At 57.5% G+C, this 20,015-nt stretch overlaps 3 protein-coding genes across 4 annotated transcripts; 2 read left to right on the top strand and 1 right to left on the bottom strand.

Moving 5' to 3' along the window:
* Window positions 1-1,206: 1,206 nt before the first annotated feature.
* Window positions 1,207-2,434, top strand: lrrc10b (leucine rich repeat containing 10B). Its single transcript, XM_088935072.1, has one exon. It carries the CDS (start codon window positions 1,207-1,209, stop codon window positions 2,281-2,283), a length of 1,077 nt encoding a protein of 358 aa, XP_088791198.1. The 3' UTR covers window positions 2,284-2,434.
* A 4,251-nt stretch (window positions 2,435-6,685) lies between these two features.
* On the bottom strand, window positions 6,686-13,250 carry saxo4 (stabilizer of axonemal microtubules 4). 2 transcript variants are annotated; one of them, XM_088934828.1, is made up of 12 exons: window positions 13,049-13,250; window positions 11,946-12,054; window positions 11,717-11,834; window positions 10,931-11,072; window positions 10,636-10,705; window positions 9,438-9,550; window positions 8,994-9,065; window positions 8,182-8,268; window positions 8,032-8,109; window positions 7,852-7,946; window positions 7,420-7,572; window positions 6,686-6,805 (listed from the first exon to the last, which is right to left on the bottom strand). In XM_088934828.1, exons 2-12 carry the CDS (start codon window positions 12,052-12,054, stop codon window positions 6,790-6,792), a joined length of 1,053 nt encoding a protein of 350 aa, XP_088790954.1. In that variant the 5' UTR covers window positions 13,049-13,250; the 3' UTR covers window positions 6,686-6,789. The 2 variants fall into 2 exon arrangements, with proteins under 2 accessions (XP_088790954.1, XP_088790953.1); XM_088934827.1 differs by having other exon boundaries at window positions 8,032-8,268; window positions 13,049-13,234.
* tmem216 (transmembrane protein 216) lies at window positions 13,209-19,476 on the top strand. The gene is made up of 7 exons (XM_088934829.1): window positions 13,209-13,371; window positions 13,460-13,633; window positions 14,291-14,307; window positions 14,744-14,837; window positions 15,413-15,505; window positions 17,316-17,517; window positions 18,006-19,476. The coding sequence occupies exons 2-7, from the start codon at window positions 13,621-13,623 to the stop codon at window positions 18,022-18,024; spliced, it is 438 nt and encodes a 145-aa protein (XP_088790955.1). The 5' UTR covers window positions 13,209-13,371; window positions 13,460-13,620; the 3' UTR covers window positions 18,025-19,476.
* Window positions 19,477-20,015: the final 539 nt, after the last annotated feature.

The raw sequence follows: 20,015 nt of genomic DNA, 5'->3' as shown, positions 1-20,015 counted from the left end.
TCTCCCCAGCGGTGCTCCTGTCTGTGTGTCTCTTCAGCGGTGCTCGTGTGTGTGTGTGTGTGTGTGTGTGTGTCGGGGGGGGGGTATTTCCGGGGTTCCGGCAGGGCCGGGGTGCGCGCGGGCTCTGTGTCCCGGGTAGCGCTTGCGCGCGCCCGCCCATGTGACCGCCCGGGCTGCTGTTCCTCCTCCCCGGTTGCTAAGGAAGAGCCGGGTCCTAGCAACCCCTGCGCACAGCCCAGCCGCGCGGCAGCCGCGAGAGCACCGTATTTAGAAGTCGCGGAGCCGCGGAGCCGCCGCCGGGCTCACCGGGAGGAGTCACGACCGGACCCACCGCGTCGCCCACCGGACCGGGTCAGCGAGAGCCCGCTCAGCGCTCGGGAAGCGCCCGGGAGTCCGCCCGCACCCCACCCCCGCCCGCCGCGCCGACACTCCGGAGCAGAGCCGCCCGGGAGAAGCGAGGAGCCGCCAGGCCGGCAGCGAGGGGCTGTGAGTCCCCCCGCCCAGCGGGACAGCGGGACAGCGGGACAGGGAGGACAGAGGACAGGGGGACAGGACACTAGAGCAGGAGGGCAGGGGTACAGGACAGGGGGACAGGACACTAGAGCAGGAGGACAAGGGGACAGGACAGGGGGACAGGACACTAGAGCAGGTGGGCAGGGGGACAGGACACTAGAGCAGGAGGACAGGGGGACAGGACACTAGAGCAGGAGGGCAGGGGTACAGGACAGGGGGACAGGACACTAGAGCAGGGGGACAGGAGGACAGGGGTACAGGACACTAGAGCAGGAGGACAGGGGGACAGGAGGACAGGGGTACAGGACACTAGAGCAGGAGGACAGGGGTACAGGACACTAGAGCAGGGGGACGGGACACTAGAGCAGTAGGGCCGGGCGACAGGACAATAGAGCAGGGGGACAGGGGTACAGGACACTATAGCAGGGGGACAGGACACTAGAGCAGTAGAGCAGGGGGACAGGACACTAGAGCAGTAGGGCCGGGCGACAGGACACTAGAGCAGGGGGACAGGGGGACGGGGGCCGTGCTGGTGCCTGTGACCGAGATGCACCTGTGACGGGCGCTGCCGGGACAGTTCCAGAGGGCTCCCTGCGCTGAGCACCATGCCCCCCCCCAGCGCGGCCGCAGACCCGCGGACCCGAGGCCAGGCGGGCGCCAGGGCGGGCGGGCGGGCGCGGCGGCGCTAGGCCCATGGGCAACGCCACGGGCGGGGCGGCGGGGGGCGAGGAGGAGGAGGAGGAGGAGCTGCCGCTGGGCCTGGAGGAGCTGCTGGCGGGCGCCGAGGCCGACAGCGCGCTGGACCTGAGCCACAGGAAGCTGCGGCGCCTGCCGCGGCGCGTGTGCGGCCTGGCCCGGCTGGAGAAGCTGTACGCCAGCGCCAACCGGCTGCGCGCGCTGCCCGAGGGGCTGGCCGCCCTGCAGGGCCTGCGCATCCTGGCGCTGGACTTCAACAAGATCGAGGAGGTGCCCGCCGCCGTGTGCCAGCTGGGCAACCTCACGCGCCTCTACCTGGGCAGCAACCGGCTGCTGAGCCTGCCGGCCGACTTCCGGCTCCTGCAGAGCCTGCGCTGCCTGTGGGTGGAGAGCAACTACCTGCAGAGCTTCCCGCGGCCCCTGCTGGACCTGCCCCGCCTGCGCTCGCTGCAGCTGGGCGACAACCGGCTGCGCGCGCTGCCCGCCGAGCTGCCCCGCATGGCCGCGCTGCGCGGCCTCTGGCTCTACGGCAACCGCTTCGAGCGCTTCCCGCGCGCGCTGCTGCGCATGGAGGGGCTGGAGATCCTGGACCTGGACCGCAACCGCATCGCCCGCTTCCCCAGCCTGGCGCACCTGCCCCGCCTGCGCCTGCTCTCCTACGACCACAACCCCGCCCGGCAGCCCCCGCACGTGGGCGAGGAGGTCACGCTGGTGGGCGAGGGCGCCGCCGAGGTGCACGAGGCCCGGCAGCAGCGGCGCGAGAGGGCGCTGCGGCTGGCCGCCGAGGCCCGGGAGGCCGCCGAGGGCGCCGAGGGCGAGGGGCAGCAGGGGCCGCCGCCCGTCATCCACGGCATCCTGAAGAAGGGCCGGGAGGGGGCGGGGCCGGGCAGCCTCCCGGCCAGCGGGGGGGCAGAGCAGGAGGAGGGGCTGGACTACGAGCGGGAGGAGCTGGTGTGCGGAGGGGAGGCGCCCGAGTACGAGGGCTGGGAGCTGGAGTACGAGAGGGCGGAGCTGGCCTACCAGTGCGAGGGGGAGGAGCCAGAGACGCCAGAGCCCCGAGGGGGCGGGGCGTGAGCCGTGGCCCCTCCCCCTTGCGCCGGGGCTGGTGGGCGGGGCCTCAGCCGAAGTGCGCGCCCGCGGCGCCGCCGGGGACTTTGCTGAACGGCGACATTAAAAGACCGGAGCGGTTTCCAATCGAGTTGCTGTGCAGAACTGAGGTGTTTTGGTGTTGAAATATTTATTATGCGTTTTAACAATAAACTGTACTTGTATTCGGACTGGTAAACGTTTTGTTTGTTTCTAATCGGCGTGGACGGCTGTGATATCATGGTCCTAAAACTGCAGCCCCCCCTCCCCCCATTTTGGGAAGTGGAACAGTCTGTTGCTCTGGACTGGAAGTGTACACAGGGCTGTACCAACTGACCTCCCCCCCCCCCCCGCTCCCTCACAGCGCTGCTGCTGAAAACAGACGAGACCCAGGCAGGTAACTGATACAGGACCATGAATTAATTAGTCTTTCTCATAGTGCAAGCTGCAACCGATATGGGATTGGTAATGAATAAATTAGTGTAATCTGAAGTGTGGGAGCAACAGTAAACTGTGTTCATTAAAAATGGATCTACTGTACCTAGGCGACCCACAGAGTGTGTCTCACACTCCCCAAGAGAGGGGTTAGGGTTAGTGTGTGAAGTATACAGTGTGTGTGTATAGTGTGTACAGCATGTGTAGTATAGTGTCCATACAGTGTGTGAATATAGTGTATATACATTGTGTATACAGAGTGTGTAGTACAGCAGTTCAGTATTGTGTGCGTACGGTGTGTGTACTGTACTGTGTGTGTATAGAGTGCGAGTGCAGTATAGTGTGTAGTATATTGTGTATACAGTGTGTCTAGTATGGTGTGTATACAGTGTGTCCACTGTATACTGTGTATATGTGTGTGTACAGTGTGTGTGTGTGTAATGTGTACTGTGTGTGTGTGTAGTATATTGTGTACAGTGTATGTGTGTGTAGTATACGGTGTATACAGTGTGTGTGTAATATAGTGTGTGTACAGTGTGTATGAGTGGTATACTGTGTGTGCAGTATAGTGTGTAGTATACTGTGTGTACAGTGTGCATGTAGTATATTGGGTGTACAGTGTGTGCAGTATAGTGTGTAATATACTGTGTGTACAGTGTGTAGTATTGTGTGTGTGTGTACGGTGTGTATACATTGTGTGTAGTATAGTGTGTGTGTAGTATAGTGTCTATAGAGTGTATATACATTGTGTATATAGTGTGTGTACTGTGTGTATAGAGTGCGTGTGCAGTATAGTGTCTAGTATGGTGTGTATACAGTGTGTCTGTAGTATACTGTGTATACAGTGTATTTGTAGTATATTGTGTGTACAGTATAGTGTGAACTGTACAGTGTGTGTGTGTAGTATGGTGTGTGTATAGTATACTGCGTATGCAGTGTGTGCAGTATAGTGTGTGTGTAGTACAGTTTGTGTGTGCAGTAGTGTATGTGCAGTATAGTGTGTGTGTGTGTGTGTGTACAGTGTGTGTGTAGTATAGTTTATACACAGGGAGACAGACACAGGGAGAAACAGGGGGTTTGTTCTCCTTAAAAGGGAAGAAGCAGAGAACAGCAGCCTGACAGCCAGGGTGGGAAATGTCACAGAGAGAGAGAGAGGAACACAGGCAGCAGGGCCAGAGCAGAGCTGTGTGGGGGTACTGGGGGGGAGTGTCTATACAGGGGGAGAGTGGGGGGTACAGGGGGAGTGTATCAGTACAGAGGAAGAGTGGGGGTACTGGGGGGGAGTGGGGTACAGGGGGAGAGTGGGGGTACTGGGGGAGAGTTCAGAGGGAGAGTGTCTGTACAGAGAGAGAGAGTGGAGGTACAGAGGGAGAGTGGGGGTACAGGGGGAGTGTATTAGTACAGAGGGAGAGTGGGGGTACAGAGGGAGAGTGGGGGTACAGGGGGAGTGTATCAGTACAGGGGGGGAGTGGGGGTACAGGGGGAGAGTGGGGGGTACGGGGGAGTGTATCAGTACAGGGGGGGAGTGGGGGTACTGGGGGGTGTATCAGTACAGAGAGAGAGTGGGGGTACTGGGGGAGAGTGGGGGTACAGGGGGAGAGTGGGGGTACTGGGGGAGAGTTCAGAGGGAGAGTGTCTGTACAGAGAGAGAGAGTGGAGGTACAGAGGGAGAGTGGGGGTACAGGGGGAGTGTATCAGTACAGAGAGAGAGTGGAGGTACAGAGGGAGAGTGGGGGTACAGGGGGAGTGTATCAGTACAGGGGGGGAGTGGGGGTACAGGGGGAGAGTGGGGGGTACAGGGGGAGTGTATCAGTACAGGGGGGGGAGTGGGGGTACTGGGGGGTGTATCAGTACAGAGAGAGAGTGGGGGTACTGGGGGAGAGTGGGGGTACAGGGGGAGTGTATCAGTACAGAGAGAGAGGGGGTACAGGGGGAGAGTGTCTGTACAGAGGGAGAGTGGGGGGTACAGAGGGAGAGCGGGGGTACAGGGGGAGTGTATCAGTACAGAGGGAGAGTGGGGGTACAGGGGGAGAGTGGGGGTACTGGGAGAGAGCGGGGGTACAGAGGGAGAGTGGGGGTACAGGGGGAGTGTATCAGTACAGAAGGAGAGTGGGGGTACAGGGGGAGAGTGGGGGTACTGGGAGAGAGTGGGGGTACAGAGGGAGAATGGGGGTACAGGGGGAGTGTATCAGTACAGGGGGAGAGTGGGGGTAGAGGGGGGGAGTAGGGGGTACAAGGGGAGTGTATCAGTACAAAGGGAGAGTGGGGGTACTGGGGGAGTGTATCAGTACAGGGGGAGAGTGGGGGTACAGGGGGAGAGTGGGGGTACTGGGGGAGTGTATCAGTACAGAGGGAGAGTGGGGGTACAGGGGGAGTGTATCAGTACAGGGGGGGAGTGGGGGTACTGGGGGAGTGTATCAGTACAGGGGGAGAGTGGGGGTACAGGGGGAGTGTATCAGTACAGGGGGAGAGTGGGGGTACAGGGGGAGTGTATCAGTACAGGGGGGGGAGTGGGGGTACTGGGGGAGTGTATCAGTACAGGGGGAGAGTGGGGGTACAGGGGGAGTGTATCAGTACAGGGGGAGAGTGGGGGTACAGGGGGAGTGTATCAGTACAGAGGGAGAGTGGGGGTACTGGGGGAGTGTATCAGTACAGGGGGAGAGTGGGGGTACAGGGGGAGTGTATCAGTACAGGGGGAGAGTGGGGGTACAGGGGGAGTGTATCAGTACAGAGGGAGAGTGGGGGTACTGGGGGAGTGTATCAGTACAGAGGGAGAGTGGGGGTACAGGGGGAGAGTGGGGGTACAGGGGGAGTGTATCAGTACAGGGGGAGAGTGGGGGTACAGGGGGAGTGTATCAGTACAGGGGGGGAGTGGGGGTACTGGGGGAGTGTATCAGTACAGAGGGAGAGTGGGGGTACAGGGGGAGTGTATCAGTACAGGGGGGGAGTGGGGGTACTGGGGGAGTGTATCAGTACAGAGGGAGAGTGGGGGTACAGGGGGAGTGTATCAGTACAGGGGGAGAGTGGGGGAGAGTGGGGGTACAGGGGGAGAGTGGGGGTACTGGGGGAGTGTATCAGTACAGGGGGAGAGTGGGGGTACTGGGGGAGTGTATCAGTATAGGGGGAGAGTGGGGGGAAGTGGGGGTACTGGGGGAGTGTATCAGTACAGGGGGAGAGTGGGGGTACTGGGGGAGTGTATCAGTATAGGGGGAGAGTGGGGGGAAGTGGGGGTACTGGGGGAGTGTATCAGTACAGGGGGAGAGTGGGGAGAGTGTCTGTACTGGGGGAGTGTATCAGTACAGGGGGAGAGTGTCTGTACTTGGGGAGAGGGAGAATACAAAGGTACAGAGGGAGAGTGGGGGTACAGGGGGAGTGTATCAGTACAGGGGGAGAGAGGGGGGAGTGGGGGAGTGTATCAGTACAGAGGGAAAGTGTCTGTACTGGGGGAGAGGGAGAATACAGAGGTATAGAGGGGTTCGCTGAGACAGATGGGGTGTCGGTTAAGGTTAGCTCTTCCTGCTTCATCACGTGTCCTCAGTGGTGATGTCACTGCGTGTTGATGCTGCAGCTGTGAGGTGCCTGCAGGCCGTCTCCCCTCTCTTCCCCTGGAGAGGAGCCGAGCAGCCGGCAGCAGGTTCCCTGTCCACTCTCTTCGACATCAGTGACTGGGGGACAGGCCTGTGCCATCACCATGCCAACAGGGTGTCCTCACCTTGGCAACCTTGCGTCCACTTATACACTGTCCTGATTGACAGCCAGGACCCTGAGTCACTAAAGCACTGTGAGACTGACTGAGACAGACTGACAGAGAGAGACACAGGCTGACTGACAGAGTCACAGGCTGACAGAGAGACAGGCTGACTGACAGAGTCAGACACATGAAGATGAAGTTCAGAAGAGAAGAAGACATTCTTTTTGACATAAATACACAATAAAAGATTAACCAAGAGTCTGATGGAAGAGTCAATTTATTACAGTTTTATTTGCATTGTAAGAAAGTATCCAGGTAATGGATTAGCAGGTGCTCCTCTTCCCTCGGTGAAGAAGGAATATTTGTTTTTATTTCCAGGTCACCCTAGAGAAGAGACAGGAACATGAGCAGTGTTTGTACACCAAGCCTGCAGCAGGTGAGAGGAGGAGCAGTGCTGCCCCCTTGTGGCTGCAGTGTTAGAGAGCTCCCCTTGTGGCTGCAGTGTTACTGTGCTCCCCTTGTGGCTGCAGTGTTGGAGAGCTCCCCCTGTGGCTGCAGTGTTAGAGCTCCCCCTTGTGGCTGCAGTGTTAGAGCTCCCCCTTGTGGCTGCAGTGTTGGAGAGCTCCCCTTGTAGCTGCAGTGTTGGAGAGCTCCCCCTTGTGGCTGCAGTGTTAGAGCTCCCCTTGTGGCTGCAGTGTTAGAGCTCCCCTTGTGGCTGCAGTGTTACTGTGCTCCCCTTGTGGCTGCAGTGTTGGAGAGCTCCCCCTTGTGGCTGCAGTGTTAGAGCTCCCCTTGTGGCTGCAGTGTTAGAGCTCCCCTTGTGGCTGCAGTGTTAGAGAGCTCCCCCTTGTGGCTGCAGTGTTAGAGCTCCCCTTGTGGCTGCAGTGTTACTGTGCTCCCCTTGTGGCTGCAGTGTTAGAGCTCCCCCTTGTGGCTGCAGTGTTAGAGAGCTCCCCCTTGTGGCCCAGGAGGCAGAGGGAGGCCAGGCTGTATCTCACCGGCTCTGCTGGGGGTGCAGGGGTCCCCCAGTCCCTCTCTCTCCCAGTGTGATCCGGTCGTCTCGCGCTGTCAGGCCTGGACCTCTGGGTCTGTGAATCCCCCCCCGGACCCACCCCTCCCGGAACACCCCCACCGGGGCAGGATCAACGAACCTGCAACAACAGGACAGTGGCACACACACTGACCCACACACACACACTGCCCCACGCACTGACCCACACACAGACACTGCCCCGCACACACACAGACATTGACCCACACACTGACCCACACACAGACACTGCCCCGCACACACACAGACATTGACCCACACACTGACCCACAAACAGACACTACTCCGCGCACACACTCCCCAGCACATAAACACACACACTGCCCCGCCGTCACAGTTCCTCACACACACACACACACACACACACACACACACTGACCTGATGTCGTAGTTTGTCAGGAAGTGCTCCAGACTCTGGGGGTCCTGGGGCTGGCTCAGGTACGGAGTGTTGTTGATGCTGAACCCTGATAACTCCTGAAATCAGACAGTTTCGGGGTCACAGAACTGCAGCTGCTCCACCAACTCATCATCACCTCCTGAGAGAGGCTGGAGCCCTCACCTTCCTGCTGGAGACTGTCCCTCCTGGCGCCGCGCGGCTCTGCTGGCTCCGGGTTCGAGCCTCAGCACACTTGGGGACCTGGGAGCAGGAGAGCGCAGTCAGGCCGGAGGAGGTGAGGGCTGAGCTGGCGAGGGGCGAGGGTGTACTCACCCCAGCTCTGAGGGGAGCGCTGATCTCTCTGCTGAACCCCGACTCTGTGACAGAACCCCGAGCCAGCCTGGGCCAACACTCACTGCCCTGAAAACACAGACACACCGTCGCTCAGATACGACACGCCTAGACAGACCGACACACCGAGACACACACGGATACACAGAGACACACAGACACATCGAGAGACAAACAGACACACCGTCGCTCAGATACGACACGCCTAGACAGACCGACACACCGAGACACACACGGATACACAGAGACACACAGACACATCGAGAGACACACAGACACACCGTTGCTCAGATACGACACGCCTAGACAGACCGACACACCGAGACACACACGGACACACCGAGACACACTCGCTCAGATACGACACGCCTCGACAGACCGACACACCGAGACACACACGGACACATTGAGAAACACACGGACACACCAAGACACCGAGAGACACATCGAAACGCACAGACACACCGAGAGACACACCAAGACACACTGACACATCGAGAGACACACAGACACACCGTCGCTCAGATACAACACGCCTAGACAGACTGGCACACCGAGACACATACGGACACATCGAGACACACTGACACATTGAGAAACACACGAACGCACCAAGACACACCGACACACCAAGAGACACACCGAAACACACAGACACATCGAGAGACACACCAAGACACACAGACACACCGAGAGACACAGACACGCCGTCGCTCACAGATACCGACGCACCGAGAGACACACTGACACACCGAGAGACACACCGACACACCGTTGCTCAGACAGACAGTTACCTGCAGAGTCTGGGATGGCAGGAAGTCTGTTTTCATGATGGTGTTTCTTGTCAGGTGAGCTGAGTCATCAGGCTGGAGAGACCAGCATCACCCAGTCAGCACAGGGCAGGGAGCAGAGAGATGGGTGTGAGGCAGTGCGAGAGAGAGACAGGCAGACAGTGAAAGAGTGATGAATAATAATAAGAAACGTTATTTTTTTATAGCGCCTTTAAAGGTGGCTTCTCAAAGTGCTGATAAGACAGGCAGACTGTGACAATGAGACAGAGAGAGAGTGAGACAGTGAGAAAATGAGACAGGCTGTGAGGGAGTGAGACAGGTAGACTGTGAGGGAGTGAGACAGGTAGACTGTGAGAGAGTGAGACAGAGAGAATGAGACAGGCAGACTGTGAGGGAGTGAGACAGTGAGAGAATGAGACAGGCAGACTGTGGGAGAGAGAGACTGACCCCGCTGATACTGGGAGTGTTGCCTCTGGGGACAAAGGTGAATGGTTGGACCTCTGACCCCTGCGTGAACCCTGACCCCTGCTGTTGGCCAATAGTTCTGTGCTGCAGGTTCACTGAGGGAAACAAGGGCAGCAAAGACACAAGAGCAGAGACAATATCATCTCAGCACCCAGAGAGCAACCACTACTCAGGACACCCCCCTGTACCAGGGTAGAAACAGGGTGTGGCAGCGAGCTATCAGCGTTTACTCCCTAGCTAAAAAAGCACAACAACGTCTCCCCTTCCTGGAGCAACTGAGAAGGGCAAACCTCCCCCCCATACTATCCACATTCTACAGAGGCTCCATCGAGAGCATCTTGACCAACTGCATCAGTGTCTGGTTTGGGAATTGTAAGATCTCAGACCGCAAGTCCCTGCAACCAGCTGTCAATACAGCAGGAAACATCACTGGAGCCTCCCTTCCGTCCAGTCAGGACATCTACTGTACCCCACACGCTGCACACACCAAGCCTTCAGGATCATGGACGATCCCTCCCACCCCTCCTGCAACCTCTGCCCTCCTACCATCTGGTAAAAGGTATCGCAGTACACAGCCCAGCTCCACCAGACTCTGTCACAGCTTTCTTCCACAGGCTGTCAGGCCCCTCAACACCCTGGTACCCACTGCACCTACTCCAAATCTGGAAACTTAGTTCTTTTTTGCCTAATGTCAGGCACACTGTCTGATGTGTTCTTTGCACAATCCTGTAAAGTAACTTGCAGTCTGCACATTGCACTTTATGTACCCTGAACCCTGTCAGAAATGTCCATGTCTATAGCATTGTCTTGTCAGTGTCTGTCTGTATTCGCACCGCAGACCAGGAGAACGATATCTCGCTCCTCTGTATACTTGTACATGGCTGGACTGACAAATAAACTTGAACTTGAACCACCAAGGAGTCCTACAGGGTAAATACTGCAGCAGTGAGCCATAGGCGTTTACCGTGGTGTCCTACAGGGTAAATACTGGGTCAGTCAGGTACAGTATCTGTGTTTACCGCGGTGTCCTACGGGCTAAATACTGCGTCAGTCAGGTACAGTATCTGTGTTTACCATGGTGTCCTACGGGGTAAATACTGCGTCAGTCAGGTACGGTATCTGTGTTTACCGCGGTGTCCTACGGGGTAAATACTGCAACAGTTCATTATCAGTATCCTACCTGGACCTGCTGGGCCAGTGGCAAATGGGACAAAGTGGCCCTGATACTCTGACTGATGCAACATTTTGCCCTGCAGAGGTAGAGACAGAGGAGAGAGGAGAGAGGAGAGAGGAGAGAGGAGAGAGGAGAGAGGAGGGTTAATACAAAGGTTACAGCAGCACAGAACAACAATCACAGCTCATACTACCCTGCAATAGCAATAGAAAACACTCGCTGCTCCTATCCACCCCCTCTCCTCCCTCCTGTCTCCCTCTCCCGTCTCTCCTTAGTCTCCCGCACTCTCACTCCTCCTCACTCCTCTCTCCACAGCTGTGTCCCGCAGGTATGCACTCTCCCTCTTCCCGCGGATCTGGGGCAGAGGCTCCGAGCCGTCCGGGCGGCAGAGCGGCAGGAAGTGCCTGTGAGTCACCGACTGGAGGCTGTCCAGCAGGGAGAGCCTGAGGAGAGAAAGAGGAACATCTCACTCTTCCAATACGGACTCACTCCAGATTCACACTGTACTCTTCCAATACAGACTCACTCCAGATTCACACCACACCCTTACAATACAGACTCACTCCAGATTCACATTGTACTCTTCCAATACAGACTGACTCCAGATTCACATTGTACTCTTCCAATACAGACTGACTCCAGATTCACACTATACTCTTCCAATACAGACTGACTCCAGATTCACACTGTACTCTTCCAATACAGATTCACACCAGATTCACACTGTACTCTTCCAATACAGATTCACACCAGATTTACACCACACTCTTAAAATCCAGACTCACTCCAAAGAATTTCTCCCCCTCTGTCCTTTCCTCCTCCATCTCCTGTCTGCTCCTCCTCCATCTCCACCTTCTCTCCATCTCTCCTGTCTCCCCAGTCTCCTCCTCTCCCTCTCTCCTGTCTCCCCAGTCTCCTCCTCTCCCTCTCTCCCATCTCCTCCCCTCCCTCTCTCCAGTCTCCCTGGTCTCCTCCTCTCTCCCATCTCCCCAGTCTCCTCCTCTCTCCCATCCCCCTGGTCTCCTCCTCTCCCTCTCTCCCATCTCCCTGGGCTCCTCCTCTCCCTCTCTCCCATCTCCCAGCGTACCCCAGCGGGGGGTTGTCCGTGCGGTCCAGGCTGGGCTGGTAATGCAGAACAGGGCGCAGGTTGGCGGCGTACCCTGTCCCAGAGTGACGCCCCGGCCGGGGGACAAACTGCGCGGTTCCTAGAACAGAGCAGGGGGAGAACAGGAGAAAGAGAAAGGAGCTGAGCTCCTCGATCCGTGAAAACTGCGTCTGCCTGCACTCCTCCCCCCTCGCGCAGTACCCCCACTCACCATAGGAGGCGCTGTAGGAGGTGCTGTAGAAGCTCAGGGGGTTCACATCCGCGCCCACGCTGGCCAACACACTGGGGCAGGGCCGACCTACTGCAACTCGCGCCATCATCTGAGAGAGAGGAGGCACAGGAGAGCAGAGCGGGAGAGGAGAGGAGGAACAGGAGAGCAGGGGGACAGGAGAGGAGAGTGGGGACAGGAGAGGAGAGCAGGGACAGGAGAGCAGGGGGACAGGAGAGGAGAGTGGGGACAGGAGAGCAGGGACAGAAGAGGAGGGGGACAGGAGAGGAGAGGATGGATGGGAGAGGAGAGCAGTGAGGTTCTCCAGGTTATAGCACCAAGGACACCGTAGGAGTACAGACAGCCTGGCTTAGAGGGCAGGATAGACAACAGATACACCCCCAGTGTCCCTCACTGACACACTGGAGGAACTGAGTCTCTTTAGTCTGAAGGGAGTGTCCCACACCGACAGGCTGGAGGAACTGAGTCTCTTTAGTCTGAAGGGAGTGTCCCACACCGACAGGCTGGAGGAACTGAGTCTCTTTAGTCTGAAGGGAGTGTCCTTCACTGACAGGCCGGAGGAATGGATTCTCTTTAGTCTAAAGGGAGTGTCCCACACAGACATGCTGGAGGAACTGAGTCTCTTTAGTTTTGAATAGAGTGGACTGCAATGGGACCTGATGCAAGTAAACCAGTGGGCATCTTTATGGTCAGCAGTCACACAAACCAATGGACTGGAAACTACAGGGACAGCAGGAGGCACTGCTGTACACTCAGGGGGTTGGGAGTGTGGAACTGGCCTCCCTGCCACCGTATTGAACCCAGTACCCTGGGTCCTTTGGAGAAACATCTGTTCAGTTCTGTTTATATGTGCAATGAAATGCTTATTTGCATGAACGCTCCAATACAAAGACATTAAGGAAACCCTAAAATACAGAACAGCAGCAGCAACCACAAAAAAGTTCAATAACATACAACTTAAACACAACTGGATCCACTGTCCACTCGTGTGGATGAGATCAAAGAGCCACGAACACGCGGGTCTGAGCCCTGTCTGGTGGTCCTGCTGGCTCCCTCTTGCAGGATATCGCCTCCGAAACCCTTACCTGTGTCCAACAGGATCTCTGCGGATGGAGCTGGGATCTGTCTCCCGGGCTGCGACCCAAACACGGCGTCTCCCGGCAACAGTATCCAGGGTGACTGACGGGGAGAAGAGAGAAACGTCACAGACGCCTGGAAAAGACGTCAGTGAGCTGCCTTGAGAATGTGAATTTCTTCTCGCGCACTCGCTGGTTTTCAAAGCGCAATGAGCAGAAACCAGGTGGCGTCTAAACTACTGTGCGGATGCGGCCAGCAAGATGTTATCTGAGACGTTTTAAGATGGCATTTGAACCAGCAGTGAGGGAGACGGGCTCTATATAAATGCAAGGTATTATTATTAAATTAAAGCTTTTGAAAAAATCAGGCCACATGTCGTATCACCTAGAAATATCAGATTGTTTCCTATTTCCACGGAGGCGTCAGTGCAGCCTGTGGGCACTTCTACACAGCACGGCCGCTCGCTCCGGTCGGGAGTTGCGCTGATAGTCTCGGCTTTATGGTAGCCGGGACGTCACGGGATCTGACGTCACTGCCAGAGGCTCGCGGGAGGAGGAAGCCGTTTCCATGGTGAGGGAACATGGCGTCTGTCGGTGAGTGAAGAACTGACCGTCTGTGTGAAGCGTGAAATACCCCTGTCGCGCTGTCGGTACCGGTAAACCCCGGCTGGACCGGGTGAGAGAGCTGAACCGGCTGGGCGGCCCGGGTTTCCGTTTCGGCTCTGTTTCTGCACTTCAATTTGCCGTGGAGCTGAAGTGCCTGGACGAACAGTCCGGCGAACAGCGTGGTACAGCGCAGTAAAGTGTGGTAAAGTACAGTAAAGCACAGCGAGGGGTGTAACAACGCAGTAAAGTGTGGTAAAGTACAGTAAAGCACAGCGAGGGGTGGTACAGTGCAGTAAAGTGTGGTAAAGTACAGTAAAGCACAGCGAGGGGTGTTACAGTGCAGTAAAGTGTGGTAAAGTACAGTAAAGCACAGCGAGGGGTGTTACAGCGCAGTAAAGTGTGGTAAAGTACAGTAAAGCACAGTTAGGTTGTTACAGTGCGGTAAAGTACAGTAAAGAACAGCGAGGGGTGGTACAGTGCAGTAAACTGTGGTAAAGTACAGTAAAGCACAGTGAGGGGTGGTACAGTGCAGTAAAGTGTGGTAAAGTACAGTGTTGGTATGTTGGTATTGTGTTGTGGTGTTCAACACAATATCATTACACCATAACTTCATATAACCATAACCAGCCTTCTGTCTTCTTACAGGTAAGAGGGAGGACACTGTATCCTGCTGGTGTCTCTGGGATAGAGGGAGGAGAGGGAATGGGAGGAGAGGGGAGGGAAAGAGATGGGAGAGGAGGGATAGAGGGAGGAGAGAGGAGGGACAGAGGGAGGAGAGAGGAGGGAGAGGATGGACAGAGGGAGGAGAGAGATGAGAGAGGAGGGACAGAGGGAGGAGAGATGGGAGAGGAGGGAGAAGAGAGATGGGAGAGGAGGAGTACAGGGAGGAGAGAGATGGGAGAGGAGGGACAGAGGGAGGAGAGAGATGGGAGAGGAGGAGTACAGGGAGGAGAGAGATGTGTAGGAAAGATAAGGATAGAGGAAGGACAGGAAAGGAGCAGAGCTGGGAAGTGAGGGTGTTAGGAAGCTGGGAGGAGGAATAGGCGCAGGGTGTCAGGGTGTCCGAGTCAGCATCAGCTCCTTGACCTGTGCCTGCAGCTGCCCTCTGCTCCACTACAGGTCCTGCTGTACCTCACTGGCTGGTACTTTGCTGTCTTCTTCATTGCTGAGATTCTCATGTTCGTGTACAAAGGTTAGTGCCCTCTAACCCTGAGCCTTAATTAAAACACACTCATGTCGAACAACATGATGAACGTGAATTTGAATATCTGCTGTTGTTTTGATCCCTCAATAAACAGTAACCCCCCTCTCTCTCTCTCAGGGTGTTATATACACTAACCCCCCTCTCTCTCAGGGTGTTATATACACTAACCCCCCTCTCTCTCTCAGGGTGTTATATACAGTAACCCCTCTCTCTCTGTAAGGGTGTTATATACACTAACCCCTCTCTCTCAGGGTGTTATAGACACTAACCCCCCTCTCTCTCAGGGTGTTATAGACACTAACCCCCCTCTCTCTCAGGGTGTTATATACAGTAACCCCCCTCTCTCTCTCAGGGTGTTATAGACACTAACCCCCCTCTCTCTTAGGGTGTTATATACAGTAACCCCCCTCTCTCTCTCAGGGTGTTATATACACCAACCCCCCTCTCTCTCTGTCAGGGTGTTATGAACAGTAACCCCTCTCTCTCTCAGGGTGTGATATACACTAACCCCCCCCTCTCTCTCTCAGGGTGTTATATATATTAACCCCCCTCTCTATGTGCAGGAGTTCTGTTGCCCTATCCCCCTGCAAACCTGACCCTTGACCTGGTGCTGTTGTTCCTGTTCCTGGGACTGGAGATCTTGCGCCTCTTCTACGGTCAGGAGCACAGTCTACGTGTGTGTGTGAGAGTGTGTTTGTGTGTCCTGTGTGTTTGTGTCTGACCCTCACGCTGTGTGTCCTGTGTGTTTGTGTCTGACCCTCACGCTGTGTGTCCTGTATGTTTGTGTCTGACCCTCACGCTGTGTGTCCTGTGTCTTTGTGTCTGACCCTCACGCTGTGTGTCCAGTGTGTTTGTGTCTGACCCTCACGCTGTGTGTCCTGTGTGTTTGTGTCTGACCCTCACGCTGTGTGTCCTGTGTGTGTGTCTGACCCTCACGCTGTGTGTCCTGTGTGTTTGTGTCTGACCCTCACGCTGTGTATCCTGTGTGTTTGTGTCTGACCCTCACGCTGTGTGTCCTGTGTGTTTGTGCCTGACCCTCGCTGTGTGTCCTGTGTGTGTGTCTGACCCTCACGCTGTGTGTCCTGTGTGTTTGTCTGACCCTCACGCTGTGTATCCTGTGTGTTTGTGTCTGACCCTCACGCTGTGTGTCCTGTGTGTGTGTCTGACCCTCACGCTGTGTCCTGTGTGTTTGTGTCTGACCCTCACACTGTGTCCTGTGTGTTTGTGTCTGACCCTCACGCTGTGTGTCCTGTGTGTTTGTGTCTGACCCTCACGCTGTGTGTCCTGTGTGTTTGTGCCTGACCCTCGCTGTGTATCCTGTGTGTTTGTGTCTGACCCTCACGCTGTGTGTCCTGTGTGTTTGTGTCTGACCCTCACGCTGTGTGTCCTGTGTGTTTGTGTCTGACCCTCACGCTGTGTGTCCAGTGTGTTTGTGTCTGACCCTCACGCTGTGTGTCCTGTGTGTTTGTGTCTGACCCTCACGCTGTGTGTCCTGTGTGTGTGTCTGACCCTCGCTGTGTGTCCTGTGTGTTTGTGTCTGACCCTCACGCTGTGTGTCCTGTGTGTGTGTCTGACCCTCACACTGTGTCCTGTGTGTTTGTGTCTGACCCTCACGCTGTGTCCTGTGTGTTTGTGTCTGACCCTCACGCTGTGTGTCCTGTGTGTTTGTGCCTGACCCTCGCTGTGTGTCCTGTGTGTTTGTGTCTGACCCTCACGCTGTGTGTCCTGTGTGTTTGTGCCTGACCCTCGCTGTGTGTCCTGTGTGTTTGTGTCTGACCCTCACGCTGTGTGTCCTGTGTGTGTGTCTGACCCTCACGCTGTGTGTCCTGTGTGTTTGTGTCTGACCCTCACGCTGTGTGTCCTGTGTGTTTGTGCCTGACCCTCGCTGTGTGTCCTGTGTGTTTGTGTCTGACCCTCACGCTGTGTGTCCTGTGTGTTTGTGTCTGACCCTCATGCTGTGTGTCCTGTGTGTCTGACCCTCATGCTGTGTGTGTGTCTGACCCTCACGCTGTGTGTGTGTGTGTGTGTGTGTGTGTGTGTCTGACCCTCACGCTGTGTGTGTGTGTGTGTGTGTGTGTCTGACCCTTATGCTTTGTGTGTGTCTGACCCTCACGCTGTGTGTGTTTGTGTGTGTGTCTGACCCTCAGGCTGTGTGTGCTGTGTCCTCAGGCTGTGTGTGCTGTGTCCTCAGACTGTGTGTCCTGTGTGTCCTGTGTCCTCAGGCTGTGTGATGTGTGTCCTGTGTCCTCAGGCTGTGTGTGCTGTGTGTGCTGTGTCCTCAGGCTGTGTGTGCTGTGTGTGCTGTGTCCTCAGGCTGTGTGTGCTGTGTGTCCTGTGTCCTCAGGCTGTGTGATGTGTGTCCTGTGTCCTCAGACTGTGTGTGCTGTGTGTCCTGTGTCCTCAGACTGTGTGTCCTGTGTGTCCTGTGTCCTCAGACTGTGTGTCCTGTGTGTCCTGTGTCCTCAGGCTCGAAGGGGAACCTGTGTCAGCACTCGCTCACGCTGGGGCTCAGTGTGGGGCTGCTGGTTCCCTGCGCTGTTCTCTCTGTCTACTTCCTGCTGCTGCAGACCTTCGTGCTGCGTCTGGAGCTGCTGCTCAACGCCGTCCTGCTGGTCTTCTACTGCCTGGAGCTGCTGCTGGGCCTGGTCACCCTGACTGCCCTGTCCAGGTACTGACCCCCGAGACAGTCACCCTGACTGCCCTGTCCAGGTACTGACCCCTGAGACACGGTCACTCTGACTGCCCTGTCCAGGTACTGACACACAGAGACACGGTCACTCTGACTGCCCTGTCCAGGTACTGACCCCTGAGACACGGTCACTCTGACTGCCCTGTCCAGGTACTGACACACTGAGACACGGTCACCCTGACTGCCCTGTCCAGGTACTGACACACAGAGACACGGTCACTCTGACTGCCCTGTCCAGGTACTGACCCCTGAGACACGGTCACCCTGACTGCCCTGTCCAGGTACTGACCCCTGAGACACGGTCACTCTGACTGCCCTGTCCAGGTACTGACACACAGAGACACGGTCACTCTGACTGCCCTGTCCAGGTACTGACCCCTGAGACACGGTCACCCTGACTGCCCTGTCCAGGTACCGACCCACTGAGACATGGTCACTCTGGGACACTTTCTCTGTCCATCTTGCAGGTCCAGTCATGTGTATTAGAGGCGTCTCAGTAACAGACTCTGAGCAGCACGGGGACAGCAGTCGGATCCCGAGACGGAGGAGTCGAGTTCTGACGCTGCAGCGGGGCGGTGTTCCCGAAGACAGGCCCGTGTGCGGTTCGGAGCAGCGGCGGGGCGGTGTTCCCGAAGACAGGCCCGTGTGCGGTTCGGAGCAGCGGCGGGGCGGTGTTCCCGAAGACAGGCCCGTGTGCGGTTCCGAGCAGCGGCGGGGCGGTGTTCCCGAAGACAGGCCCGTGTGCGGTTCGGAGCAGCAGAGGGGCGGTGTTCCCGAAGACAGGCCCGTGTGCGGTTCCGAGCAGCGGCGGGGCGGTGTTCCCGAAGACAGGCCCGTGTGTGCGGTTCCGAGCCGCGGCGGGGCGGTGTTCCCGAAGACAGGCCCATGCGTGTGGTTCCGAGCAGAAGCGGGGCGGTGTTCCCGAAGACAGGCCCGTGTGCGGTTCCGAGCAGCGGCGGGGCGGTGTTCCCGAAGACAGGCCCGTGTGCGGTTCCGAGCAGCGGCGGGGCGGTGTTCCCGAAGACAGGCCCGTGTGCGGTTCGGAGCAGCAGAGGGGCGGTGTTCCCGAAGACAGGCCCGTGTGCGGTTCCGAGCAGCGGCGGGGCGGTGTTCCCGAAGACAGGCCCGTGTGTGAGGCTCCGAGCCGCGGCGGGGCGGTGTTCCCGAAGACAGGCCCGTGTGTGCGGTTCCGAGCAGCGGCGGGGCGGTGTTCCCGAAGACAGGCCCGTGTGTGAGGCTCCGAGCCGCAGCGGGGCGGTGTTCCCGAAGACAGGCCCGTGTGCGGTTCCGAGCAGCGGCGGGGCGGTGTTCCCGAAGACAGGCCCGTGTGCGGTTCCGAGCCGCGGCGGGGCGGTGTTCCCGAAGACAGGCCCGTGTGCGGTTCCGAGCAGCGGCGGGGCGGTGTTCCCGAAGACAGGCCCGTGTGCGGTTCCGAGCAGCGGCGGGGCGGTGTTCCCGAAGACAGGCCCGTGTGTGAGGCTCCGAGCCGCGGCGGGGCGGTGTTCCCGAAGACAGGCCCGTGTGTGCGGTTCCGAGCAGCAGCGGGGCGGTGTTCCCGAAGACAGGCCCGTGCGTGAGGCTCCGAGCCGCGGCGGGGCGGTGTTCCCGAAGACAGGCCCGTGTGTGAGGCTCCGAGCCGCAGCGGGGCGGTGTTCCCGAAGACAGGCCCGTGTGCGGTTCCGAGCCGCAGCGGGGCGGTGTTCCCGAAGACAGGCCCGTGTGTGCGGTTCCGAGCAGCAGCGGGGCGGTGTTCCTGAAGACAGGCCCGTGTGTGCGGTTCCGAGCCGCGAGTCGCTGGTGCTGCTGGACGCGGAGCCGTGTGTACTGTGTGATTATACATGTATATATTCACATCTGTTGTGCTCTACAGCGCTGGGGATCCGGGTGGCTTGTCAGACTGTAACAATGTCAACTTTGGAGTAAAGAGGCTTTACAGCGACTGACCACTGAGTCTGTTCCTGCCTGAGAGTCGACATTTACTAGGCGTGGTCCAGGGGTCACGGTCACCCTGACTGCTCTGTCCAGGTACTGACCCCTGAGACACGGTCACTCTGACTGCCCTGTCCAGGTACTGACACACTGAGACACGGTCACCCTGACTGCCCTGTCCAGGTACTGACACACTGAGACACGGTCACCCTGACTGCCCTGTCCAGGTACTGACCCCTGAGACACGGTCACTCTGACTCCCCTGTCCAGGTACTGACACACTGAGACACGGTCACCCTGACTGCCCTGTCCAGGTACTGACACACTGAGACACGGTCACCCTGACTGCCCTGTCCAGGTACTGACCCCTGAGACACGGTCACTCTAACAGCCCTGTCCAGGTACTGACACACTGAGACACGGTCACCCTGACTGCCCTGTCCAGGTACTGACCCCTGAGACACGGTCACCCCGACTGCCCTGTCCAGGTACTGACCCCTGAGACACGGTCACCCTGACTGCCCTGTCCAGGTACTGACACACTGAGA

This window comes from Atractosteus spatula, chromosome 16 (assembly GCF_055471065.1).
Source record: "Atractosteus spatula isolate fAtrSpa1 chromosome 16, fAtrSpa1.hap1, whole genome shotgun sequence".
NCBI classification, from domain to species: Eukaryota; Metazoa; Chordata; class Actinopteri; order Semionotiformes; family Lepisosteidae; genus Atractosteus; species Atractosteus spatula.
This window is presented reverse-complemented; position numbering and strand designations above follow the sequence as displayed.